Source organism: Colletotrichum fioriniae (assembly GCF_027942845.1).
Source record: "Colletotrichum fioriniae strain IMI 355084 chromosome Unknown scaffold_16, whole genome shotgun sequence".
Taxonomy (NCBI): domain Eukaryota; kingdom Fungi; phylum Ascomycota; class Sordariomycetes; order Glomerellales; family Glomerellaceae; genus Colletotrichum; species Colletotrichum fioriniae.
Genome location: NW_027076852.1, coordinates 172,691 through 188,463, shown reverse-complemented (window position 1 = coordinate 188,463; position 15,773 = coordinate 172,691). Strand labels below are relative to the sequence as shown.

Sequence of the window (15,773 nt, the reverse complement as noted above, 5' to 3'; positions counted from 1 at the left end):
GAAGATCCGAAGCTGCCAGAAATTTCCAAATGGCTGAGTGCCAACCCCAACCGCATCAATCTTGGCTGCATCAGCTTGAGTTACAAGAACGAGATGCTATCATCGATCACGGAACCCCGCCAAGTCCTTGACCTCTGGAACGGTGTTTCCACTTCGTCGTTCAAGATTGATGGTAAGGATGTGAAAGTGGTTACCCAGGGAGATTTTGACACCGGAATCCGTGACTTTCGACATTGAGTCCGTATTGATCTATGATGGAACCCTTCGAGTGGAATTTGACTTTTCGTTTCCTCCAATCCACAAGGTTGAGAGAAGACATCAGACTTTGAGGTGTTCATGGGAAGTTACCAGTTCCCGGACAATCACACTACTTCTATTGTTAAGTCCGATATTACTTTGGATGACACAGCTCACATCCATCACACAATGCAAGAAACGTCATACTACCAGAACTTGCGCTGGCCCAAGGAATCGCTATTGACTTTAAACAGAATTGGGAAGCAGGATTCTATTACGACTAATGGGCATCGCTATGAACTGTTTCCAGCCATCCTCGGAAACAATCTCACTAGAGCAAATAGATTGTCGTTCGCTGCCCAGTATAGCCTCCAGCTTCAAAGGCCGCCACTGCCCTCATCAATTCGCCGGCGAAACAGCCTTGATTGGCATAAGTACTGGCAAGAAGGGGGATTTGTAGATCTCACCCAGTCATCAAATTCAAACGCGACGGAGCTCCAGCGCCGCATCATACTCTCACAGTATGCGATGAGAATAAATAGCGCTGCCACTGGCCAGCCACCACAAGAAAGTGGTCTGGCGTATAACGGGTGGTGGGGTAAGTTTCACATGGAGATGGTCGTTTGGCATTGTGCTCATTGGGCGACCTGGGGAAGATCGAAGTACTTTGATAGGATATTCCCTGCTGTCTATGAGGATCTCCTGCCTAGCGCCGAGGCAAGAGCCCGTCGCATGGGATGGGAGGGCGCAAGGTATGATTTTCAACTCCAACAGATTGTGAGATTTCCATCTGCTGATCGTAGTGGACAATCAGATGGCCCAAGATGACGGAGCTTGTTACCAAGGGCATCGCTCCTGGAGAGACCCGGGCTTATCTTCAATAGCAGCAACCACACCCCATCTGTCTTGCAGAACTAGCCTACAAGGCCAACCAAAGCAAGGAGACTCTTCAACGATGGGACCGTGTCATCACGTCAACTGCCCAGTACATGGCATCGTTTGCTTGGTTCAACAACTCGAGCGGCAAATATGATTTAGGACCACCTATACAGGGTGTCACGGAGAATTCGTCCCCTACGGAGATTTCGAACTTGGCTTACGAGCTTGATTACTGGCAATGGGCCCTCAATGCAGCGTGCAACTGGAAAAAGAGACTTGAACAAGATTGCCCCCCAACGTGGTCTAGAGTGGCAGAGAATATGGCATTCCCTCCTGAGTATGACGGCCTCTTCGCTCCTTGGGTTGGCGGTGGCCTAAATGCATCCTGGTGGGATAACCCTCAGCTCAACAAAGATCCTAGAAGCATCATTATGTTACAAGGCATGGTACCCGATACCCCACTAGTAAGTATTACGGAGATTCAGAGTAGACTCCCTGTTTGCTTCATTAACTGACGATAGATGCGTAAGGTGAGCCCAGAAGTAGGTGTTAGAACTGCAAACAAGGTATGGGATGTGTGGGGTGACGCCCAAATTCGAGGTTGGGGCCGAAACGTGTTGGCCATCAACTCGGCGCGGATCGGGAATCCAGAACGAGCTATATATCACCTAACCAACTTTGGTTACTGGGCGTTTGGCGATCAAGGTTTTGCTCACAGGTCTGGTCCAAGTGAGTCATACAGCATGCAGAATGAGCGTGATTTGCGTACCACGGGACTACTCGTGGGGTTAATTCCTCAGCACGATCGACTAACCAGGTTGCGATAGGTCCATCTCCACCACCTTATTTCCCTGGAAACGGGGGGTTTCTCTTGGCGATCGGTTACATGGCAGCTGGCTGGGCCGGCTCCGAAGGGCACGCACCTGGGTTTCCGAAAGACGGATCATGGGTTGTAAAGCATGAGGGAATGCTCCAGGCCCTCTGAACATGACACGAAACTCCGGGTGAAGACATCTACAGGCGGCTGTTCTGTTGTACTCAAAAGCTCCGAGAATCTCTCTTGCTATTGTTATCTTGATGTATATCCATGTATATACAACTATGTGACTGCACCTGCTCATGGCCTCGATTGTCCTCTTCTATAAGTCTGAACTTAAGATCTAATGACCAAGGTATACAGCTACACGTAAACCACCGTTATATGGAGCCGTAGTTGTCTTGAACCCATTCTTAGGATCGTCGAGATGCTCAATCAGATCCTTGTAACCAGCTTGACCAGAAATGATGTTGTCAATGACGATCAAGGCGCCGGGTTTCAGATGCGGCCTCACAAGAGCGAGTGTAGGCATCGCAAGCTGCGACCAGACTGGTCAAGCCGTTAGCAGATTGACTCATACCATGCATGGCATGGGCTAGCAGCCCTGCATGTAGCTTTCAGGAAGGGTAGAAAACGTACTGTCGAGTAACAAAAAGTCAACTTCTCCTGGTAGATTAGTCTTCAGTGTCTCTCGCAGGTCACCCTCTCTTAGTTCAATCCAGGGTTCAACCTCAGGTCCCGCCTTGCTCCAGTGCTCTCGAGCTTTCTCGGCTTTGGCAGGCTCGTTCTCTGTAGCGATCACTTTGCCGTTTGCACCCTGTGCCGTTGCGTTTTGTCCTACGGCGAGGGCAAGCCAGATCGTGCTGACGCCAAAGGAGGTCCCGGCCTCGACGACATGTCTTGCCCCTGTAGCACGCAGGAGGAGATATACCAGAGCGCACTTATCCGGCTCCAGGGCCACAAATCTTTCCAGGGCAACTGAAGCGGGTTGACTATCAGTGCTGACGTACGGAGGCTCAGTGAGAGCTTGGGTGTGGAGGTCCTTAAGAACAGCCAGTGTTGCAGGAGTTGCTTGTAGTGAGGCTAAGTGTCTGTCCAGATCCTGAAGATCAGCCATGATGAAGAATATGAGTAATTGATGATCTTCGGATACTTGAGTCCGGCGATAACGAGAGCAATGCTGCAGCTCAAAACTCGCGCGAAGACTTGGTTCTCTTTTCGCACGTGCGCGATTTGTATAGTGTGTCCTAATTCGCTTAGTTTGCCATTGAGAAGCTCTTCACTTGACTCCTCAGGAACAGCGGGAATGGGAAATACACTGATCTGTTACTAAGGAGGACTATCAGGCGACCAAACAATGGCGGGGTCGCCAGAGCGGAAGCCTTAATCGGAACCGACCGCCAGAGGAATCGGGTGCACATCAATTCGCCGCATCTCCGCTATCGGACCGTGAATGGACCTCGGCCGCGGACGTGTACCATGGCCAACGACATGAACAACTGCCGATTGACCTTGTCACCTTAGCCTACATACCACATAGAATACAAATTATTAACACTAGGGAAAAATGAATGAGTTCCTTCTTTGGTATAGTCAGTCTTTGAAGTGAGCCAGTCATCCTTTTGCTCATTTGATATATTCGTGGGGTGGTTGTAGGCACCAGTCGAGACACCACTGCCGATCACATTTTTGGGCAGTGGCAAGCATGATACTAATGAAGCTTAATCAAATGTAAACCACGTTGTTCTTTCGAGCTTAAAATAGGCCGATTCCGACGCTCGGGACCCGGGAATTAGGCAAGACAGTGGCCAAAACATTCGCCGCCATGGCTGGGGTCATCGGCTCGTGGAGATCATCTAGGGCAACCACAAGTAAGAGGGCCAGGATATCTGAACGACCGAACGGGAAAAGAGTAGAGTCACGCTACCAATAGAACGGCGGAAATTGGCTAGTCCTCCAGCGCCTGAGGCCATCGGCGAAGGCTAGTCAATCATGAACAAGTCCAGAGAGCTAGAAGATGGTTTGCCCATCTTGGTTGAAAATTCTGAAACCGAATCACGATGCAGAGAATGAGATTCGGCTGTGCAGAGGTTGGGAAACTGCCCAGAAGTGGTGGCCCAAGACGAGAAATGGAATTGCAGGGATTGCCAAATGCACTTCAATGCAAGTAGTCCAGCGTGGCTTCATTCAAATACACCAATCCAAGAACGTCATAAGACACCTCTCGTGCTACACCGAAATCAGCTACAGCCACGCAGACATTAAAGTGACTTCTACTGGACGCCTTGCACAAGGGATGCCTTGGCCTATTTCCCACAGTCCTCTGTTCTACCCTTAAGAGACCTAGCTCTGAGCCACAATATGACAGTTGAAACACACCTCGGAACGTCAACTGCATTTAATCCATCGCAGTTCTAAGCAATAAAATAGTGTCACCAATACGCAAGTTCCTAGCAATGATTAATCTCACAAACATTGGAAGTAAACTGGCAAATTGCAGTCTTGTCTCACTTCAAAGGAATTCTAAGTCATCGCCAAGAACGAGCAATGCGTCTGTGAGGTCTACAGGGCGGATTGAGCAAGGTTCAAGACAGTGTCATTTTTCAGCAGCGAACGGCCCGATACCAAAAGGCAGAGACATTGCATGGCCGGGCAGCTGGGACCATGCAGATATCCGACAAGGCAGGCCTCAGCGCCTAGGAAGGAGAAAAGAGGAAACTTCTTGGCGTCTATTTAGGATATAAAATCCCCGCTGATTACGATGATCAAAGAATCGACTTTCAGCGCAACAAGCCATAGCCTCGCCTCTTCTTTCCTCACTTTCTTCCATCACCCATTGTCTTGTTGCATCGCTTGATCGCCTCTTTTCTGAGCCGATTTCTCTGGACGAGATACTCAACTCGTTGATCAGAGGTAATGTGTTTTGCAGTCCTATCACTCCCGTCTTCTTGTACCTCTGAAATTTCCACATTTCGTTTACGAGTCTTTTGCGCGCCATGTTCTGGAAGCTGACACGAAGAGATAGCAAAATGTCCGCAACATTGCAATCCGAGCGTGCCACCAATACCTTTTGCGGGCAATACCACGTCATCGACTGGAAGTTAGAGCTCCGCGAAACAAGTCTTCATGACAGATGTATCGTGGGAAGATTGTGCGTCCTAGCTGAGGAGCAATCCTGTCCAAAGGCAAGCTTGTTCGCGGCCTATAAAAGAAGCGGGCTGTGGGATGCTTACGACCCTAAACACCGAGCCTGTCACATAGGCGAGTCCTGCATGGCCACTGGCGAGAAATCTTGCGCCAGGATCCTCTACTTGGCTAAATTTGAGCACGCAAATGGGACCTGCTCCTCCCGCGGGCCAGATCACTTCTTCTGTCCAACAATATCTGGTCTTGACCAACAATACTTGTTCCCGGGATGTTCGGCATGCCTCATTCTGACTGAAGCTAGGGGCCTTGTGCTCATACACCGCCGGATGCTTGATGAGTGTGTGGAAGATGAGGGGCTGTCAAGCACCGACATTGATTGCATCCGAACGAGCCTCTCTGGGTACATACGAGCTTACAACGTCAGGAGGAAATTGCATCTGGAGGAACTCCAAAGAGAGAGTCAAATGACGTATGCCTTGGAGATGGACTATGCCTCTGGCAATGGAGAGATCCCGAAGGCCCAGAGCCCCGCTACGGGACGAAATGGGTGGTGGAAGTCAGTTGTCGAAAGGGCCATGAGTGTCATCACCCGCATGCTGTCGTGAACCTATAGAACATTTGGCCCAACCCCCCATTGAAGATTCTGCCTGATAAACCTACTAGGTAGTCTTTTCTAATTATAGAAATCTTGGCACCACGACATTTGTCTCTTATGGCTTTTCATGCCAGAATACCTAATGTGAATATGTCTTCTACAAAACTTCGTTGTCTCATGTGTTTGGAACCTTAAGTCCATTCACAAATGATGAGTTCCAATCTGAGTTTGACGGACTAGCTGAGCGTACTAGCGGCTGTGGAGACTTCAAGAATGATTGACCATTTCAATCTGAGCGACACCAATATCGTCTTTCAAAGTGTCAACAGTCTTGGGTTGACTGATCCTTGGAGCTTCGTAGCGCCGGAACTTTCTTGCCGGCAGTCGTTCGATGAACTTAGAGTGTAAGTGAGATAATAAAGTATACCAAGCGTCCCAGAGAAAGTCTCAGTTCTTACCATGGTATTGATTTCTTCGAGAGTCCGTCCCTTGAACTCGGGGAGGAAGAAGAAGGCCCACAAGGCTGCAACAATGCAAGACGGGAACCAAATGTAGCCGTACCTAGGGCCCCAATTCAGGGCACTAGGATTGATGAAATACGGCGTGGTGAAAGTCACAAGCCAGGCCAGTAGATACCCACATGCTGAGGCAACTCCAAATGTGTAGCTACGAAGTCGTTGTGATGGGGCTTCCCCAGCAACCATCCAGGAGTATGGCGCCACCATTCCCTTTAAGACCGTCAGTCATTTGATCTTAAGTATCGAGATAAGTTTGAACTCTCTAAGACTTACGTTGAAAGCGATCATGAAGATGCAAGACATTGCGACAAGTACCTTCCCCGCATTAATTGTATGTGGTTGCTTGTCGTAAGTAACAGCCATGATGAGTTGCAAGCAGCCACAAATAACAAGACCGTTGATGAGCATGATTCGGCGACGGCCGTAGCGAACTACGATGAAAGCATTTGCAATGATTGCCAAGAGGCCAGCCGTAGACAGGACATTTGTCATAGCAAAGGGGTGTTCGACTTGAGCAACAGAGAAGAAGTATGCTTTATAAGCTGTACAACTTGAATGAGTTCATGAACTTCGGGTCAAATGGATCTGGAACTTACCAATGATGAACATGGATCCCGATGCGGCCTGCAGGGATACAGCGCCGATAGAGATCATAGAGCGTCTTCGGTCTACTCGATCCTTGAACATGTCCCAAAAGTTGACGGTCTTTGTCAACTCGAGATGTTCTTGGATGGACGTTTGAATTTCTGCAACTTCATCATCAATGTTCGCATCAGTGGGTCTCAGCCATGCAAGAGCTTTGTGACCCTCATCTACACGGCCCTCCAGTATCAGCCAGCGCGGCGACTCAGGTATGAAGAAAAGACCGACGGCCAAGAGAACTGGTATCACGTAGATTGTCGCCAGAGGGATCAAGTAGGCTGATCTGTCAGGGCGCTGGGCAGTTGCCCAGTCAATGATAGTGCCGAGGAGAGTTCCCTGCGGTAACGTTAGCCACACCAGACCTTCAAAATAGTATAACTTTTGCCAGTAGGATACCCACAATCGTTACACAGAACTGGAAGATAGTAAGGAACAGCCCGCGATATATTGCTGGACTGCTCTCTTGTAGATAAAGCTGAGAGAAGGTCATGAAACCTCCGTTGCCTAGCCCGATGAGCAACCGACCAAAGTAGAGCAGGCCGATGTGTGATGTAGTCATCATGAGAACATTGGCTACGATGCACATCAGGGAAGAGAGCCAGAGGCACATCTTCCGTCCCAATTTGGTCGCGATTACTCCGGCAAGCACAGAGCTGATGAATGCTCCTAGTGTCATCAAAGAAGATATGAGCTGCTGCCGGGTGGTGGAAATATTCCAGCCGATAGCTGTGTGTTGGTCTTCATAGCCATAGACCTTAGAGGAACAAGTCAGTTCCAATACCACTTACTCAAGATAAAGGATGTAAGGGTGCCATCGAATGACGGAGAATTAAAAGAAAGAAGCCAACCTCGAGAAAGCCAGGCATTGCCTGCAGTCCGCCAATGATTCCAAAGTCTAGTCCATACTGAAATGGAGACAATGCGATCATACCGCACGCCATAAAGCACCAAAAGTGAGCCCGAATACCATCAGCAGCCATTTTTGTCCCGTTTTGCTTGGCTGAGCTCAAGTGGAAGCACGGACACTACTGCTCTGGATGTTGTATCTTTTATCTCAAAGCCTGAAAGAGGGGCTACTCAAGGCTTCTATACGCTTCATACAGACAGATCCGTCTCTAACTTCTGAGACCGGCATTTATGGGAGCGAACTTGGCTTGGGTGATTATGAGAAGATGACATGAGGTTGTACGCATGTGGGGAAGGCGAACACTAGTTTCAATTTGGAGCTGTCAGGTTCTCGCTGCAACGAATGGGGAGCAATACGTGATTGAAAGAGGTAAAGCCTCGTTGTATCCAAACGACTGGTATTGTTCTCAAGAGGCTTGAAGTCTACGCAATGCCCCAATGATCGGCCGGGAAATTATAACCGTTGCCGCTGCACATAGCGGATGTGGGGTAGTTAATACCTCAGAGACGTGGGGTATCTGATACTTGAAATTGACAACCCCACGGCAGATGTGTCAGGATAAACTGTATCCTTCGGCAGATGTTAAATTCTGTGTTTCCTTCTTCTGTCAACTTCCATTTCATCTTGACGTAGCCATACTGTTTTCCTTGGAAGGCTTTTTGAGCTCGTATCACAAAACCGTCTACGCTGATTGGACTGGGAACCACCATGGCCACACCAGAAACGAAGACAGGAGTCAGAGTAATTGTTGTTGGCGCTGGCTTTGGGGGACTTACAACTGCAATCGAGTGCCATCGACAAGGCCACGACGTTGAGGTATATGAATCGTTCCCTGAGCTAAAACAATTGGGGGACATCATATCCTTTGGTGCGAATGCTGGCCGCATCTTTCACCGATGGTCCAATGGTGCCGTCGTCTCCAGATTAAAACCCCTTTGCATCGATCTACAGGACTACGGCTTCCGAATCCACAAGTGGGACACTGGCGAAGTTGTTCTCACTCAGAAAAGACCGCCTGCAGATCCCGAAGCACCTGTCCTTAATGGCCACAGAGGAGAACTACATGAGGTCATCTACAATTATGCGAAGGATGAGCTAGCGATTCCAATACATCTTGGCCAGCCGGTCACTGACTACTTCGAGGACGAAGATGGTGCAGAAATCCAGCTTCAAGATGGGAGCAAGGTTAGCGACATCCCCGTTTCATCAGATATTGGTGCGGCAGTATCGCGACGTCGTACTGATATATGTACTTTTACAGGTTCTAGCTGACGTCGTCATTGCTGCGGACGGTGTACGATCCAAAGCGAGGGAACTGGTTCTTGGCCACAAAGATAAGCCACAAAGCAGCGGGTATGCGATATGGAGGGCATGGTAAGTTTGATGTAGTATTTGCCAGATTTTGAGATTGTTTCTAATTTTGGGTGTTCGTAGGTTTGACGCCGACGCCTTGCTCGCAGACCCTCGGACTAGACAATTCTGTGAGAATGGCGATACCTTCAATGGTTGGATAGGTCCAGACGCCCATTTTCTATTCTCTACTCTGAAGGGAGGTCGAGATTGCTCTTGGGTACTAACCCACAAGGATGAATACGACATTGATGAATCATGGTCCTTTCCCGGTAAGATCGAGGATGTTTGCCGCGCACTCGAGGGCTGGGACCCCATGTGCCGAGTAATTGTCGAGAAAACTCCGTCACTGGTGGATTGGAAGCTCATGTATCGTGACGCACTTCCTAATTGGGTCAGCGGAGGCGGACGAATTGCGTTACTAGGAGACGCCGTTCACCCATTCTTGCCAACAAGTACCCAAGGCGCGACTCAAGCCATGGAAGACGGCGTTACTATAGCAGTATGCCTGAGACGTGCGGGCAAGAAAAACATACGTACAGCTCTCAATGCTTACCAAGGAATCCGGTGAGATAGTACCTTCCATCCGTCGAGAACTACTTACCTGGTATTTTAACACTCAACAACACAGATACGATCGTGTGAGGGCTGTGCAGAAGACTGGGGTCTCCACTCGTGAAATGTGGCACAAGACAGACTGGGAGAAGGTCAAGAAGGATCCAACGACAATTGCTTTACCAAGAGAAGACTGGATACTCGAGTTCGATGCAGAAAAGCATGCGGAAGAGACGTACGAGCGTGTTGTCTCCCCCTCCCTTTAGGTAGAGCATGGCTCAGATAGAATGATGGGATCACGTGAATGCGACAAATGCATTTTAGACCATGTTGAAACCAGACTGCTTGGCTGAGTGTTACTGCCTTCAAACATTGTATCAAGGCGCATCTGCCTTATATTCACTGTTCAGCAAATAATTTATTCACTTTGCGGTAGTGATTGGTAGGTTTCTTTGCAGCCAATTCTCAAGTTCCAGAAGGAGACCGTTCTCGTACTGTAGTAATTGGGTACACTGCAGTCCACTTTCAGACATGAACGGTCGAAGACCTGATTGATGGCTTGGGTCAACGGAATCGTGGGAAGTAGTCTTCGAAGAGGCTGCAGTCAGCAAGATGCATGTCACGTAAGTCACGCAATGTTTGGATATAGTGGAACTTTGGTAGAGAGATTGACCAATTTCTCTGCGCGCCGTACCAGGTGAACAGCTAATCACAATGTCCATTCAGGAGAACATACAGGTGCTCTCCATGCAATCCGCCTTCTTTGCCGCCTACCAATAGCAATTACAAGGACAAAACGGCTTCGAGGCAACATATTCAGCGAGGCGAGAGTGGCAAGAAACGTAAGATTTCGGTTCCTTCACTGTCTCGAAATTGGTGTGGGTTCACTCAGAGTGGATGAGCGCCTGTTGCAAAATCGCGCCTGAAGACTCCAGTCCCCTGCGTCCAATACAGCACTTCCAGAAGAGACTCGGATCCTTCGCCGAATCGGCTGCATCTATGCGGGAAAAAGGTTTGGACCCGATAAGACAAGGGTGCCCGCCTGCAAAGAATCGATTACTGAATGCTATGTAAGATGGCAAGGGGGAGGTGCCCGCGATTTTTCTCCAGCATCGCGCTTCTCAATCCTGTGTTGGACCACCCTTGTCAAAAGATACGTGGCATAGCGTGATCTTGTCTTGTAGGCGGCTCAGTTCGGAGAGTCACCCCGTGCTCTGAGATTCAGAAATTCCAATTTGAGTTCTCCACGCTCCCACACCACTTCATAAAGAAGACCCTCAATATACCGGTATTGTAATACATCATCAGGAAGATGAGTGAGTAGTGGAACGACGGGGCGCCGCCCCCTTGCATCGTCAGCAGTTTTGATTTGTGTGGCAGAACTCCACATCATATCAAGATGCTTTCTTTTCTCAATGTCTGCGCTGTTTGTAAAGTTTCCGTTTTACAGTCATCCGGAGGCGCGGGATCCTTCACGAGTTCCCAATGATCCTTAGCAATGTTCATGTCCATCCGCTGTTTGTCCCGATTCCCAACATCTCGCTTCCATGTGCTCAAAGTCTTCCCCTAATTACCCAATATTGTTTGCTCTACGCATGCATCATATAGCGAAGTCAACTTCCATTTCCTTGTTCCTCAGACAAGCTACTTATCATGGCAGGGGTAGCAAAGGAGGCAGTCGTGGTGAGTTGAGCTTCCAGTTTCGCTATTCTGGCGTAGTAAAACACCGCATGCAATATTCTCAGTCAGTTATACTAAGATGAAACTATCTAGCCCATCGAGGCCGTTCTTCTAGGACTAGCCATCATCCTCGTCCTCGCACGCTTATGGCTTCGTCTGGTGCGACAGCATCAGAAGCTAACCATCAGCGATTGGATCCTCATAGTTTCATTGCTCGATGCTACCGCTCTGTTCACGACCGATACCATGGCGTACAGCCTCGGCGGAATGGACGAATACGACCCCGACGCTCCTCAGGCTCCTGTTGACGAACAGGTCTTGTTGATGAAAGTTGCTTTTGCCGGAAACTATTTTTACGACACTGGAATCTACTTCCCCAAAATTGCGTTGCTTGCCTTCTACTTCAAGCTGGTTCCGCCAACGATGCCGATTCTTCGAAAGGCGCTTTACAGCGTGAGCGCCCTGACGATATCTTTCGCAGTGACGACTTTTTTCCTGGATACATTCTGGTGCGGTCCTGATGTCTCTGTTAATTGGGATATAGAGGGATCTTGTAGTACCTATGACTCGAAAGATGTTTTCCGCATCGACTGGGCCATGAATTTTGTGTCGGATGTGTTGAGTACGCTAAGTGTTTCATCCGTGCTATCAAAGCTTGCCCACTGACCAGGAAAAAGTTTTCACGATTCCATTTCCGCTTTTGTTCGGTCTTCAACTCAGCGGCAGATACATCATTGGACTTGCCGCCACATTTTCGACGGGCATCATCACGATAGGGGCCAGTGTTGGAAGATTTGCTACTGTGGAAGCCATCAACGCATGGACGAACGTGTGTAAGTTTCCCCATAATGTTATGCGAAATCTAGATCATGGCATCATTCTAAATGAGTTGCAGATGTGCTTTCCATGACAGAAATCGCGGCTGCAATCATTGTCGTGTCTCTGCCTGCCTTGAAGTCACTTCTTCATCGTCGAGGGTTGGCTACCTCGAAGTATGGGACCGGGCAAACTGGATCAGCAGGGCGGGCATTTGACAAACAACCAACGAACTTCAGTCGAAGTCACATCAAGCTGTCCTCGGGAAGGGAGCCGTTTGTGGCAATAGCGAGAGCAGTTCCCGAGGAGGAGTCAGGCGGCGAGGTGGAGCTGAACAATCTCGAGGGATCGAATGTGATCTACAAATCCGCTCGAGTGAGTGTTACATACCAACGCCGTGAGGACGTTGACAAGGATTTGAGTCGCCCGGCGTTCGGTTAGCAGAGACCAGGCGGAAGCGAGCACGGTATGGAGCAAGGACTGAGATGGACCTTTTTTTGTGAAGAACCAACAGGCGGATCCGGACCTGACGGAGGACGACCGAGGAGCCAATCATCTCTGTCAGGATTCAACCACATTTCTGCGCATTTGCGGCGTGGACGCACGAATAAATTGTGATACCACACAGATGAACCCGGGGATACGAACCAAAAGAGAACAGACCTGCGGAGACCATAGACTGAGAAAGAAGAAAAAATAAAGGGTCCTGGGCTGTTTCACGCATCAAAATCTGCAGAATTTGCAAGCTCGCTTCAATCCCCTTGTCGATACTGCAGCTTTGCTGCTCCCAACCGTCGAGTGAATCCACACGAAATGTTGCGCCGTTTATGACTGACATCTTTGTGATCCCACGATTGTAGCAATTCGGTTCATATCCGGACCAATAGACAGCCGATACTCTACATGTGGCTCTTTCGGAGACCATCCCAGCTTGTAGCATGCGCGGACGTATCGCTCCCGTAGGCTTCTTTATTAATGCCGATGTCTCACTTCAACCCGTACAACAACTCAGCACCAGAGTCTGCTTCTACCGAGTCATCGTAATCACCTGTGCTTTGCGATTAGTTTGTTTGAGCTACCCGACGAAATGGCGTACTTCATAGACGGAAAAGATTGCATGGTAAGTCCCCCTAGCTTTGATGCTTCTTAGTACTAAGCACGACCTCAGAAAGATCATTCTAACACATGAATTCAGATATCCGAATGGATTCTTCTGGCAGTTTCCTATGTATTCGTCGGTCTCCGGCTTTACGCCCGTCTCTTCCGGCTTCGAGAGAAGCTGGCCTGGTCCGATATTCTCCTCGTCCTCTCCGCTATCAACGCCCTCGCATTGATCATATGTGACACTCTGACCTTCCAACTCGGTGTCATGGATCACTGGGAGTCTTCCGTCGCTCTTTCTAAGGTACGCTTGTAGCCAGGAAGAAACGCCCTGTCATCACTAACTTCGAGCGCAAAGATCTCCTTCGCATCCAACTACTTCTACGATGTCGGAATGGGCTTCCCGAAGATGAGCATGCTAGCATTCTACTGGGCCTACTTTCCTCCAACTACCAATCCGGCAATGCGAAAGGCACTTTGGAGCATCACTGCTTTCGTCTGTCTTTCGTACATGGCTATACTTTGGGACGACACATTCTTCTGTGGAAAGAATGTTTCGGTGCAGTGGTCACAGGAAGATGGCGCCTGCAGTGTCTTTTATGCGCCAGAGCCCTTCATCCTCAACTTTACCCTCAACCTCGCCTGCTACCTTTGCGGTATGGTCGTCCCTTTAATACTGATTGTCGGACTCTTCAATGTCCCTTTGAAAACGCATACTGAGCAAAACATCTCTAGTTTATGTTCTTCCTTTGACTCTGTTGATTCAAGGTGTCCTCGAGCGATCCACTGGTTTGACTCCTACTTTCGCACTTGGAACTTTGACCATCATGACAACTATTGTTCGCTTCATCACCCTGAAAGTTGGCACTGGCCAAGAGAACTTGGTTTGTAAGCATAGTACACCTGTGCTCACTCATCAACATCAAAATCTGACAAGAGTTCCACAGATCCTCTGAGCATTTTGGAAATGACTCTTGCCATTACCGTTGTGGCTCTTCCAGGCTTGAAGCCTCTGCTCGACCGTCAATCTACGAAGTCATCGGTCGAAACAGTTCAAGTCGATCACGAGAGCAAGAACTTCTCATCATGAGTGCATAGTCCACGAGGAATGTCTTAAACATCGTGAGGCCTTTGGTGGGGCCTGTACTGGCTGCATGATGTGTGTGTATCATAACCAAGGGGAAGGAAGGCTTCTTTTCTCCTTCAGATGGAGCCGTTTGCATATGCGTATACTTCTAATCTATGGGCCAAGTAGTTGTTACCATCAGACTACTCATGTTACTGCACGGTGTCATTCTTGTACGGGCCTAATTGGCGCTGGCTAAAGTTGATTTCACTGGAGTCGGGTCTCCAGACATGGCCAGACTCCTAGTTGTCAAATTCAACGATTAAGCCCGGGTCGCCGTATCCTAACTATTATGTACTCTAATCTAGTATTTTGATCAAAACCTTACTCGCTCCTGTAGCAAGCCTACCGAGGATGCCTTCGCAACAGCATTGTCATGTACCGATGGTGTTCGCTTAGATAAGTAGAACTACAATCCACGGCGGAAATGGGCGGTCGAAACTGTATTTGAGCCTCAGGTCAGATCTCAGGATTTCATACGACCACTGTGCAGATTCAAGAGCGTCGTACTTCCTTGATTGTGCCAAGACATGCTCGTCTATATGGCGCGTCAACACGTATGCTCCCCTTACTTCAGCCGCGAGGATGCTTGGCCTCATTCTTTCAATCTATTCTGCTGCAACCTGTACAAGAAGAACTTAACGGTCGGGGAACAGTGATGTCATGGAAACCGCTCAACTTGAACCCCTGTTGACCGCAAGCTTTATCGCTCTATGTGAGCATGCGTCTGATGAATAACCCAACGTGCATGTACGGATAGCTCGTAACTTTCCTGCAACTCACGCATTCCCGGCAATCCACTTGAGTTTACCACCAGATTTTCAAGTTGTGCTTTTCATTGCAGCAAGTTGCCTTACTTCTATAACCTCAGTCTCTAGGGAGGGTGCACTCTGAGCTCCGTCATCCTGGCATGCTCAACAGGGGCAAATTTTGGTTAGAGGCCTGGTGTTTCCAACAAGAAAGCTGGAGTTGCATTGACTTTAATGAACATCACGAAGGGAGGCTAAGACTCGGTCCAAGCACAGTATACTCCTTTTTCAATTTGAAGCTCTGGTTCTTCTGGGCAGTTGTGCCAAGCGTGGCAGTGCCCAGAGTCTTGGCAGCACACTGGGTAGCGATCGTCTCACCTCCCCAATGTCCGGTCCCGGGAACACCCTCCGACAGGCGACCGGTGGTGATCTTGTCCGGTTCTTGTGCACGGCAACCGCATCTTGGCGCGTTTCGAAACGGGCCTCCTTCGATTTTCCACGTGTAATGTGACATTTAAGACCAAGGTATTGATGAACTGGTTCCCAGATTGATTGCATGCTTTTTGTTTGGAGGGAGGAATGTTGTACAAGTTTGCGTATGCTGCCAATAGTCACTACACCACACTACCGAGCCTTCAGTCGGCTTTGGCACGT

At 49.0% G+C, this 15,773-nt stretch overlaps 3 protein-coding genes across 3 annotated transcripts; 1 reads left to right on the top strand and 2 right to left on the bottom strand.

Moving 5' to 3' along the window:
• Window positions 1–2,276: 2,276 nt before the first annotated feature.
• N0V96_010924 (uncharacterized protein) lies at window positions 2,277–3,050 on the bottom strand (the record flags this gene model as incomplete). Its single annotated transcript, XM_053195779.1, has 2 exons — window positions 2,277–2,482; window positions 2,573–3,050. The coding sequence occupies 2 exons, from the start codon at window positions 3,048–3,050 to the stop codon at window positions 2,277–2,279; spliced, it is 684 nt and encodes a 227-aa protein (XP_053046814.1).
• A 3,704-nt stretch (window positions 3,051–6,754) lies between these two features.
• Window positions 6,755–7,445, bottom strand: N0V96_010923 (uncharacterized protein; the record flags this gene model as incomplete). The annotated part of the gene is made up of 2 exons (XM_065759102.1): window positions 6,755–7,171; window positions 7,236–7,445. 2 exons carry the CDS (start codon window positions 7,443–7,445, stop codon window positions 6,755–6,757), a joined length of 627 nt encoding a protein of 208 aa, XP_065612200.1.
• Window positions 7,446–13,230: 5,785 nt separating this feature from the next.
• Window positions 13,231–13,560, top strand: N0V96_010922 (uncharacterized protein; the record flags this gene model as incomplete). The annotated part of the gene is made up of 2 exons (XM_053195782.2): window positions 13,231–13,263; window positions 13,339–13,560. The coding sequence occupies 2 exons, from the start codon at window positions 13,231–13,233 to the stop codon at window positions 13,558–13,560; spliced, it is 255 nt and encodes an 84-aa protein (XP_053046817.2).
• Window positions 13,561–15,773: the final 2,213 nt, after the last annotated feature.